Source organism: Lucilia cuprina, chromosome 5 (assembly GCF_022045245.1).
Source record: "Lucilia cuprina isolate Lc7/37 chromosome 5, ASM2204524v1, whole genome shotgun sequence".
In the NCBI taxonomy this organism is placed as follows: Eukaryota; Metazoa; Arthropoda; class Insecta; order Diptera; family Calliphoridae; genus Lucilia; species Lucilia cuprina.
This window is the reverse complement of record NC_060953.1, coordinates 3,492,948-3,505,310: the sequence shown is the minus strand read 5'-3', so window position 1 is coordinate 3,505,310 and position 12,363 is coordinate 3,492,948. Positions and strand designations below refer to the sequence as shown.

The window sequence follows — 12,363 nt, the reverse complement described above, 5'->3', positions numbered from 1 at the left end:
ATACTATGTTTATAACGAACAAAAATATTTGATTCACACCTACATAAGGATGTTCAAATCGACTCAAAATCACTTTCTTATTCGATCTAACGGTGTCTGTCTGGCCGTCCGGCCATCAATTCAAACAACAATTGAAAAAGTAATTTCATAGAAAAAGTTTCGGTATAGTAATGGTTTTTATACCCTACACTATGCTTTATATATATTGTTTATAACAAACAAAAATATTGCATCCACACCTATCTAAGGATATCACAATCGACTCGAAATCATTTTCTGCTTAAACATAATGATGTCTGTCCGTCCGTCAACGACTTCAACGGATGATATCTCATAAACAACAGCAGATTTTTGAACAATTTAAAAAGTATCTTTATAGGAAAATATTCGGTAGTGTAATATTATTAATTGTTTATATACACCTTTAGACAAGGATGCCCCAAATTACACCAAATCTCTTGCTGATTGGACTTAAAGATGTGTGTCCATCCGTCTACTTTAACGGTTGATATCTCATAAACTACAGTAGATTTTTAAACAATTCAAATAGAATATCCATAAGAAGTTGTAATAAATTGGAAGGTATGAATGATTTTTTGGAAAATATCGGAAAATTTTAAATTTTCAAATATATAATCCACTATTATGATTTTATATTCCGCTCTGGGTGAAGATAACTCGAAGAAGAGAGAAGATCTGTCAGATATAAAGACAGTATTTTAAAGCTTATAGAATGGACTCTTAAATGACATACAACACTTTTTAAATAATATTGTCTTGGCTCTGTTATAACGTCTTAAATTAGGCTTCTTTTTCCTTTATTTATATTTTTCATTTGTAAATTACTTAATAGGCTTAAAAAAGGATATTTTTAACCCTCTTTTTACAAGTTTTTCTTAAATATATTTTTTTTAAACAAATAAGAAATCTTTTAAGTCAGTGGTTTTCAATATAAAAGAGCTGCATTTTAGTTTGTTGTTGTTCTTGTATAGTATTTTAGATTCTGCTTTAATTTTTTTTGAAGAAGCACCTGCTATTGCACCTTAAAAAAACTGAATCAAAATCCCCACAGAATTTAAGAAAGAAAAAAACAACAGTTAACCACATGAGAAGGTAGAAGAGAAAATAGGCAGCGTTAACCCTTAAACGAGCGCAAGGGATAAAAAAGTGCGATTTTTTAATCATATGAAGCATATTTTCGACGACTAAGTCTAGTGTACTATTTCAAAATTTGCAAACTTTTGCTAAACATATTTTTTTATTGTAAAAAGCCTTTGTATATTGCTCATTTAAAGGTTAATTTCGACTTTATAATGGTTTTAACTGTTCTGTTTATTAGTGTTAGTTTGCCTTTTTTTGTTGTTCATATAACATTTAAAAAAAAAGGATCGATTCTTTACAGATTTAAATACAAACAAGTATTTTTACTTTAAAAGTTAGCATCGATCATTTGGATACCCTAAATCATACATTAATGGCCTTGACTATATTACTAATCTGGACCATAGACCAGTCTATTTTCGGACTACTCTTTCTAATGTCTTGAATATAAAGCAGTCTCTTGACTGAACTATAGATCATTATATTGTCTGGATCTATGGATCAGTCTATAGTTTGGTCTATAGATCAGTCTATAGTCTGAACTATAGATCAGTCTATAGTCTGGACTATAGATCAGTCTATAGTCTGGACTATAGATCAGTCTATAGTCTGGACTATAGATCAGTCTATAGTCTGGACTATAGATCAGTCTATACTCTGGACTATAGATCAGTCTATAGTCTGGGCTATAGATCAGTCTATAGTCTGGACTATAGATCAGTCTGTAGTCTGGATTATAGATCAGTCTATAGTCTGGACTGTAGATCAGTCTATAGTCTGCACTATAGATCAGTCTATAGTCTGGACTATAGATCAGTCTATAGTCTGGACTGTAGATCAGTCTATAGTCTGAACCGTAGATCACTTTAAATACTAGACTAAAGATCAGTTTATAGACTGGACTATAAGATGAAATGTTAGAGTTTTGTTTCATTAGTGAAGAAGCTTCTTCGAGATCTTTGCAAAGTCGGTAAGAATTTGATATATGAGCGAGTAATCTTTCTCAAGATCATGATCTTTGGCAACGTGAGATTCTTTTAGATCTTTGTATGATCGACAATACTTTCTAAAAGTTTCTTTATAAGTGAGAGAATTTCTTCAGGATCTTCGCTATGATCTTTCGCGACACTCTCATTAAGCAAATATCTATTGAAGTTTTGAGCAATATAGATGCGACAAGACCTTCTGTCAACCCAATTGTTGCTTAATCTTTAAGAAACTAAATATACCTTCTTTGCTGATTGTAGTTTTTTTCAAAATCGGAGTTAAATTGTTTCAAACAGTTTGGTTAAGATTTTAAAATGAATTGACTGTTTTGGTTACAAAAATGATCAGATTGCTTTTTGTTGTTGCTTAAGCAATAAAATCAAAAAGAAAATATTTTTTATAACTTGTCTTCCCGCCTTATGATTGTAAGACAATTTTAAGGCAAAAGCGTGCCAAGTTTAAGTTTGTTTTTTTTTTCTACCAAACCACACTGCACACTTCAGCATTTCATTACAAATGATCGTTGATGTTGTTGTTGGGAGCTGCATGTGTTGCCTGACGAATGAACTGATCAGAATGCGTGTTTTAAGGTTGTTTTTATGAAAAATAAAAGGTTTATTACAGCGCTCTGATGTAAAGTTTAAATTTGTTGTGAAGAAGACGAAGAAAAAGGATAATAAAACCACTTTCATTTTTTTGTTGATTTAACTTCTTCGTCAGGAACCTGCAGAAGAATATTATCGTGGTCTCTGTTCAATTTGTTTTTAAAATTGTATTTTTTCAATCTTAAACATTTGTTATTGTGGCTTAATTTTCTTGTTCACTTTTCAGTTTCGGTTAACAGAATTTTTGCCAAGTTCCGTTGTCGCTTGTTACCCATAAGTTTTTGTGCTCTAAAAATAAATTTTAACAAAATTAAATGTTTTACGTTTTTGAATTTAAATTTTTGGTTTTCTTATCGGTTTGGATTCGGCTGAAAAGGGTTTTTTTCCTTTTAACATGTCCTTTTACATTTAACCCTTTTGTGATATAAACTCTTTGACTCATGACAGCTCAAAATGAAAAACTCAACAGTTGCAGTTTTCATTGTTTATAGAAATTGGCACAAAATCGTGCCCTTTTAACCACGTGCCACATTTAACTGCAACTGTTATTTTCGCGTTGCTTTTTTTTGTTTTGTGTAAAAAATAAAACTGCATCATAAAGCATTGGTAGAAACGCACCTTGCATTTTTCGCTGGTTGCTCCCCCTCTTTTTTTTCGTATAAAATTCGACAGGTTTTTGCTTTTTAATGAAATTTTTAGTTGCTTTTTTTCATCCTTATGCAACAAGTTGTAAATCAATGATGATCGATTTCAACACGAGACTAATTCACATGATATATTGTTGTATTTATTGGCGTTATTCCGTTATATTTGTTTTTATTTTTTTTTTTTTTGGAGTTTTAAAAATTAAATGAAAAATGTCGTTAACATATAATAAAAGGTGGCTTACGCCAATAAGAACATTTAATGAATTATTTATTTAATTTATCTTTAAAAAAATTCATGTGTGTCGTAATTAATATAAACTAATAAAAACAAACTTAATTACAATTACAACTTAACCTGTTTTGATTATAAACGTTCTTTTTAAAAAATTTCTTCATATCTCCATATCACTTTTCTAATTCTATTGTAATAATCGTAATTAAAACTCATTTCCTTTTCTTTAACTATTAAACTCTCTCTCTTTTCATTTATTACTCTTCTTTCACTCTGTCTCTCTTTCTGTTACTTTTCTAATTGTTGAAAAGCTTGTCTTAACATTTGATTGCACAGAGCTGCAAACGGATTAATTTCCACCAATTGCTGTTTTGCAAATTTACTGCCCATTTTGGCGGCTTCCTCGAAATCTTGGCGAGCTTCATCCAATTTGTTTTGTTTGCGGTAAAGTACGCCACGTTGACACAAGGCATGACATTTGGATTTGGCTTGATTTAAACAATTCTCCAGAGCTTGATTGAGGTCGTCAAAGGCGGCTAAAGAAAAAAAAAATTATAGTTTCTTAAAAAAATAAAAAAGTTTATACATTAGACAATGGACTAGACTATAGACTAGATTATAGACTAGACTATAGACTAGATTATAGACTAGACTATAGACTAGTCTTAGACTAGACTATAGACTACACTATAGACTAGTCTTAGACTAGACTATAGACTACACTATAGACTAGACTATAGACTAGACTATAGACTAGACTATAGACTACACTATAGACTAGACTATAGACTAGACTATAGACTAGACTATAGACTACACTATAGACTAGACTATAGACTAGACTATAGACTAGACTATAGACTAGACTATAGACTAGACTATAGACTAGACTATAGACTAGACTATAGACTAGACTATAGACGAGAAAATTTCAAAAAAATTTAAACTCTTGTGGCAGAGTGTTTGTGTATCAATGTTGCCAACCTCTTTCACTCTTCTCCTTATTCACCATATATGGTTGGTACCTCGGCTTTTCTTATTACTGACAGCAAGCAGTACAGGGTAATTTAAACTGAAAATTTCCCATTTCTTACTTAGAACAATTGCGTTGCTTTGAATTTCTGAAAGATCTACGTTTATTTAAATTATCTTCTACTCACCCTCATCTTTTCCCGCTAATCTTAAAGCCTGTGCACGATTATTATAAACAGAAGCCCTTTTGGGTGTCAGCTCTAAAGATTCCTTAAACTTCTCCAAAGCTTCCTCCAGTTTTTGTTCTTCAGCTAATTTTACTGCTTCTATTTCCAATTGTTTAGATTTCTTTAATATTTCTCCATCAAAACCAAGTGCCTCATCATGATCCACTAAAGGTTCAGTAGAATCTGGATTAATAAGTTGTGCTTCTAGAGAAGAAGTTAATTCCAGAGGATTGAATATTGATTCTAAAACTTGCTGATCATGTGCTGATAAACAAGATTTTGTTAAGGGCATTTTTGGTTGGGGATATTCTTTTTAATGTTAACGTTAGGAGATATAAAAACAAACTGATTTTTGTTTTTTAGTTAAACTATTTTGATTTTATTAAACAGGTGTTGTTTTTGTTTATTTCGATACAAAACACAGAGTTTGAGAGATGCAAATGAACATGAAAAACTGGTCTATTTGTGTTTAATTGTGAATAAAATTAAATCTACTTTGTTCGGAGTGTTTGTGTGTGTGTGATAACAAACAGCATGTGAGTATTTTGTTCGAAAAATTGACGGATTTTGAGAAGGGGGACTTAATTATAAAGTATAAACAAGTTGTAAAACTTTAAAAATTTTATTTAGTAATTTTTTTAATTTCTTTATTTTTCTTTTATTTATTTGCAGATTTTCTTTGCGTTGCTGTAAAAACCAGAGAAACTAAAAAGACGAACAAAAATGTCTGCCGTAGATTTATGGAAAAGGAATATTACCTTCAAGTTTTGTAATAATTAACAAAATAAGCAAAACATTCACTTATTTTAATAGGAAATTTCTTTGGAACATGTCTATTTTTGTTATTTGTATTGTTCCTCTAAAACGCCGTTCAGTTTTTATCTTAATTTGAACAATAAAATGTTGTATTCAGCAAGATAAGGAAAAGTGTGCAGTTAAAAACCTTTTACATTCGTTTTATTTCCATTAATTTTTACGCCTTAACTTATTCTCTGCTTTATAAACCTTAATAAATGATTATTTTAACAATTTTTATATGAAAATTAGCAAAGTATACTTTAGGGAGCTAATTTATTACAGAGTTGCACAGAAATCAAAAAATATTTTTCGATTTTCAAGAAAACATGCTCAGATCTCAAATCTGATAGCAAATTCGGATTCAGCATCGAAAAACCCTAGTAAGTGGCCTTTCCAGCCCATTTGGGCCAGTAGTTTCGGAGAAAAAAGCAAAACTAGAAAAACGGCCAGTTTATAAAAGTTTTATTTAGTTAGTACAGACACAAACCATGTTATAGTTTGTTACATTACACATTCACACACACACACACACACATACCTTTGATGTAAGTGTGTGCATGAATGTGTGTTTCATTTCATGTGAACAACAGTGTCACCTGCTGGTCGCGAGATGTACTAAGTTTGTGTGTATGTAATTACATTCAAATTGACAGATTTTCTTTTTTTGCTTTTATCTCCGAAACTACTGGCCCAAATGGGCCGGGAGGGTCACATACTAGGGTTTTTCGATGCTGAATCCGAATTTGCAATCAGATTTGAGATCCGAGCATGTTTTCTTGAAAATCGAAAAATATTTTTTGATTTCTGTGCAACTCTGAAGAAATGAGCGCCTGAAGTAGGCAATAGGAAAATATTATAATAAAAACAAACAATCAATGGCGCCACCTAGGCAATTAATTTGTTTTCATAATTTTAATATGAAAAACTAGTAAGCATACTTTAGGGAGCAAATTTATTACAGAGTTGCATAGAAGTCAAAAAATATTTTTCGATTTTCAAGAAAACGAGCTCGGATCTCAAATCTGATAGCAAATTCGGATTCAGCATCGAAAAACCCTAGTATGTGAACCTCCCGGCCCATTTGGGCCAGTATTTTCGGAGATAAGAGCAAAAAAAGAAAATCTGTCAATTTGAATGTAATTACATACACACAAACTTAGTACATCTCGCGACCAGCAGGTGGCGCTGTTGATCATATGAGATGTTACACACATTCATGCACACGTTTACATCAAAGGTATGTGTGAATGTATAAAGTAGCAAACACCTATATTATGGTTTGTGTCTGTACTTAACAATTGGAATTTTTATAAATTGGCCGTTTTTCTTTTTTTGCTTGATTTTCCAAAACTACTGGCCCAAATGGGCTGGGATGTACACATACTAGGGTTTTTCGATGCTGAATCCGAATATGCAATCAGATTTGAGATCCGAACACGTTTTCTTGAAAATCGAAAAATATTTTTTGATTTCTGTGCAACTCTGAGGAAATAAGCGCCCGGAGTAGGCAATAGAAAGAAGGAAACAATTAAGAACTAACTGTGTACGGCGCCACCTATGCATCGCTAGTAAACAAACCTTTCTTAACACAAAAGTGTTAAAAAATACAACTTATGAGCAAGTTTTTTGTTTGTTTTTAATTATCTCTTCAACTTTCTTACCAAATTGGTAGAGATGTCCACCAACTAATATAGATTTTCGATGTTAAATCCAAAAAGTCCTTAAAAATTGAAATGTGAACAAGTTTTTAAAAAATTTTAGATTAGACAGATACTTTTTGCTTAGAACTTTCTGTCGTGTTTGTACGCCGCAATCTCGAGAAGAATTTAAAAGTTATTAACAATGGTTCTAAAAGTTTTTTAAGGAGTATTAATCTTCTTAAAGCCTTTTAATGAAAAACATATTTTTTGAAAAGTTTAATTTAGGTTATTGTTTAAAAAGTTGTTTTCTTAAAAAGGCCTTTTAAAGATTTTCCATTAAAAAAAAACAAGAAGATTTTTTTAAAAACCTTTGAATTTTTTGTTAAAAAGTTTTAAAGGGGTTTTAATGCAAATCTTTAAACCTGCTTCTTAAAAAAAGCTTTAAAGGGTTTTTAATGCAAATCTTTTAACCTGCTTCTTAAAAAAAGCTTTTTCGTAAAAATGTTTCTTAAAGTTCCTGAATGAATAGGTTTCTAAAAGTTTGTTATTAAAAATCTTCAAAGAGTTTCTTTTCTTTTAAAGTTTTTTTTTTATAAAATTATTAATATTTGTTTAAAGAAACTTTTTCCTAAAAAAAGCTTTTACTTAAAAAAACGTTATTAAGTCTTTTTATAAAAAAAACTTTTTAGAAATCTTTTTTAAGCTTTCTTCATAAGAAATGTTTTTAATGTTTTTTCATTTAAAATCTTTTAAATTCTTTTTATAGAAAAACAATTTAAAGCTTTTTAATAAAAAAAAAAACAGTTTTAATGCTTTTTCATATAAAAATTGTTTAAACCTTTTTCATATAAAATATTTTTAATGTTTTTTTTTTTTTTTATAGAAAAACTGTTTAAAGCGGTTTCATAGAAAAGCATATTAAAACCTTTTACAAAGATAAGTTTATTAAAACTTTTTATGTAGAAAAGCTTTTTAAGCTTTTTACATAGAAATGATTTTTAAAGTTTTTCACATAGAAAAACTTTTTAATGTTTTTCATAGAAAAGTTTCTTAACGCTTTTTATATAAAAAAGCTTTTTAAAACTTTTTATATAAAAAAGCGTTTTTAAACTTTTTCATAAAAAAGCAATTTAAATGTTTGTTTTTGAAAAGCTTTTTTAAAATTTTTATGAAAAACTTTTTAAAGCTTTTTACAAAGAAAAACTTTTTATAGAAATGCTTTTCATAGAAATACTTTTTAATGTTTTTTTATAGAAATACTTTTTTTAAGTTTTTTTTTTTTATAGAAAAACATTTTAAAGCTTTTTACATAAACAACCTTTTTAAATTTTTTACATAAAAAACCTTTTTAAAACGTTTTCATAGAAAAGCGATTTTAAGTTTTTTTTTGAAAAGCTTTTTCGTTTTGAGAAAGCTAATAAATTTAAATTTTTTAACTTTACTTACCCTTTAAGCTTTCATTTAATACTTAGGTGTTTTTTTCATAAATTTACAATTTCCTGATATTTTTTTTTATTTTTTAAAAACAATTTATTAATGTTTTGTTTTTTTCTTCTTTTTTTCATTTTGTTGTTGTTTTTTTGTTTTATAATATCATTCTTTTACTTGTTTTTTGTTTTATAATTATTATTTATATAATTAATAATATAATTTTTTTTTGGTTTTCTTTTTTTATATTTAATGTATATGTAAATATTAAGGACAATATTATTTTTTTTAGCCGTTAATTTAAATTAAACATTTTTTTTTTGGTTTTTTTGTAATATTGTTTTTTAATTAAATAATTATTTAATAATATATATATTTAATAATAAATCAGCATTGTTTTAATATTTATATATATTTATATTATGTTTTTGTTTTTTCTTTAATTTATGAATTTATTAATAATATATTTTGAATAATATTTTGTTTTTTTAATATAAATTTTAAATATTTTTTTTTAGATTTTTTTAATATATTTTTCTTGTTTTATTAAATGTTTAACCTTAAACGTTTTTTATTTTAAATTAATTTACACAGCTTTTTAATAATAATATTTTTTATGTAATTTTTTTTCATTTTTGCTTTTAAAAAAATCTTTATTTTTTAATAAATATATAGCTCGCTGATTTTTTGTTTTTTTTTTTAATTTTTTGTCACCTAAATGAATAAATCCTAAATTTCCAATGGTGTTTTTATATTTATTTTATATACTTTTCTTTATAATCTAAAAGCTTGCTTAAAAGTTTTTTAATTAAAATATTTTTCTTTTTAAAAAAGTCTCGCTTTTTTCAGTTTAATGTATTTTTAGATTTTTTAAATTTTAAAATGTGTATATGTGTGTGTGTGTGTTTTCCTATAATTTTGTCTTTTTTAGCATTTCTTTAAAATTTTCTGGTACTTAAACGTTTTCCAAAGGATTTCTCATAATTTTTCTAAAAAAAAAATTTAACAAAAAATTTTAAATTTTTAAAAACACAGTGAGTGTAAGCTAAATAAAAACCCCACTATTATTTTGGATTTATTTAAAACCCCTCTAAAAAAAATTTAATTTTCCACTCACTAAGCCTCATCTTTACTATTTCCCTCTGCTTGTTATTCGAAAAAAAAAAGAAAATAAAAATGCATTTTATGATTTTAAAAGAGAGTTTCTACTGTACATTAGTTTTAAGTCTTAAATACTAAAGAATTATTTTTTAATAATTGTGGTTGTTATGTCATTCATTTCTTTTTTTTCGTTTTTGCTCTAAAATCTTAATGTGGCACGTAAATTTGGTTTAAATGTTAAAAGTATTGTGTTTTAAGGTTTTGTTTTTAAATATTTAAAAATAGATTTATTTAAATTTTTTCTTTCATTATTTGCTCTAAACTACGTGATGTTAAGAGAACAAATGAAAAATATATAATTCAAAGGCAGCAGATTGCAGAATTAGTGCAAGAAAATATATCAAATCAACACAAAATGTGATAAGATTAAATAAAAGCACAAAAAGCATAAAAAGCTTGAGCTTTTTAATAAAAAAAAAACAAATTTGAAAAACTACTTTGTTTTTCTTGTAAAATTATGAAAAGAATTTTTCGTAACAAAGCTTTTTTTTCTTAAAAATATTTTTAAAGCATTTTCTTCAAAAAGCTTTTTAAAGATTTTTTTCAATTTAAATGTTTTAAAAAGGCTTTCCAGAAAATTTTAATTTTTTAAGAAAGCTTTTATTTAAAATCTAAAAATATAAGCTTTTTCATGAAAAGCTTATTAAATCATCTTAAAGCTTTATAGTTCTTTATAGAAAAATCTTCTTAAAGTTTTTTAAAACCATCATTAGGCTATTTTTAGCCATTTTTTAAAAGCTTTTTGTGAAGCCTTTTTAAAGCTTTCTATAACAGTTTTTTAAAAAAAGCTTTTCACAAAAAATTGTGTGTATATAAACCTTCTAAAAGAGTTTCTGAGAGCCGTTTTTAGATTTTCATGAAAATGCTTTTAAACGTTTTTATGGAAAAAGTTTCATTCTCAAAGCTTTTTCAAAAGAAAATCTTCAAAAAAATGTTTATACAAAAAGGTTTTAAAAACATTTTGTTTAAAATAAATTTAACTCATTTTTGTACAAAAAGCTTTCATCTTCTTCTTACAAATGGATTTTAAAAGCTTGTTTATATTAAAAGTTTCTAAAAGATTTGTTTATATAAAATATTTTTAAAAGCTTTTTTTATATAAAAAGTTTTCAAAAGTTTTTATTTATATAAAATGTTCTCAAAAGCTTTTTCGTTGAAATGCTTTTAATAAAATTAAATAAACATTTTTAAAAGCTTTTTAAGAAGCAAGACTATTTAAGGATGTTTTCCTTAACAAAATCTCTAAGATCTTTGCTTTAAAAGAACATACAAAAGTTTTTTTTATTCTGACTAAGTTTATAAAAACGTTTTTTAACAAAAATGTTTGAAAAAGTTTTAAAATTCTAAAAGCTTTTTCATAAAAAGTTTCTAAAAGCTTTTTCAAAATAATTTTGTAGAAACTTTTCTTCAAAAGTTTTTAAAAACTTTTTCGTTTTTTTTTGTCAATTTATCCTTAAAAAACTTCAAAAAGTTTTTTATTAAAAAGTTGTTAAAAACTCTCCTTTGTATAGCTTTTTAACAAAAATGTTTTAAAAAGTTTTAAAATAGTTTAGCTTTTTTCATAAAAAGTTTCTAAAAGCTTTTTCACAGAAAGTTTCTAAAAGATTTTTAATAAAAAGTTTCTAATAACTTTTGAAAGCAAAGTTTCTAAACTCTTTTTCAAAATAATTTTGTTTTCAGAACAACTTTTCTTTAAAAAGTATTTAAGGCGTTTTTTTAATTTTTTCTTAAAATACTTCACATTAAAGCTTTTCAGTTAAAAATTTTAATATAAGCTTTTTAAAAAATAGATTTTTTAAAGAAATTAAAAATATATCAACTATAAAAAAGCTTTTATACATAATAAATAAATTAAAATTATTTTTCTTACATTTGTATGAAAAAAAGCTCCCCTAGTCTTATTTGTTGTGTAATACAAAAAAAAGTATTGCATATATTTTTGGTTGTTTTATTTTTTTGTAAAGTTTTGTTTTTTCTACTTTGTTTTTTTTTTTTGGCAAAATATTGTAATTTTCAAGCTCTTGTTTAAATTTTGTTTTTGTTAATATTTGTAAGACCTGTTTGTTGTTTTTGTTTGTTATTAATTTCATTGAGTAATACAAACGATTGTCAATTAATGTCACAACCTATTACAGGAGACTTTCTGGTAGTTGTTTGTTTTTTGGGAAAATATATATGTATATAAAAAAAGCTTTTTTTTATTTGAAATTAAAATTAAAAGCTTTTAAACGATATAAACAAATAAAACTAGAGGGTGTTTAAAGAAAGAAATAAAATAAACTATAAACTTAAAAGAAAGCTTTATTAAGCGAGACTGAAATATGTTAAAGCTTTTTGTTAAACAATATATTGTTTTGCAAGCTTTTGGTTTTTTACTTTTTTTTAATATAATTTACTTGATTTACACAATATCTACAACAGTTTTTTCTTTGTCAAATATTTATAAGTTAATAAAGTTTTTTTTTTGGTTTTTCTTCAAAGTTAACTATTTTTTTCAGTTGTTTTTTTTTTTAGTAAAATTTTACTTAAATTTAGTTTACTTTTAATTTTAAAGAGAGAAATTTT

General features: G+C 26.2%; 2 protein-coding genes across 2 annotated transcripts in view; one reads left to right on the top strand and one right to left on the bottom strand.

The window, feature by feature from the left end:
- Positions 1 to 5,800, top strand: part of LOC111685587 (pyroglutamyl-peptidase 1) — a 64,434-nt gene extending 58,634 nt beyond the window's left edge. Inside the window, exon 4 of the mRNA XM_023447855.2 lies at positions 5,444 to 5,800. The gene's annotated coding sequence lies outside the window, so the exon portion shown is untranslated. The remainder of the gene's footprint in view (positions 1 to 5,443) is intronic.
- Positions 3,459 to 5,117, bottom strand: LOC111685588 (tetratricopeptide repeat protein 36 homolog). Its single transcript, XM_023447856.2, has 2 exons — positions 4,733 to 5,117; positions 3,459 to 4,108 (listed from the first exon to the last, which is right to left on the bottom strand). The coding sequence occupies exons 1-2, from the start codon at positions 5,061 to 5,063 to the stop codon at positions 3,861 to 3,863; spliced, it is 579 nt and encodes a 192-aa protein (XP_023303624.2). The 5' UTR covers positions 5,064 to 5,117; the 3' UTR covers positions 3,459 to 3,860.
- Positions 5,801 to 12,363: the final 6,563 nt, after the last annotated feature.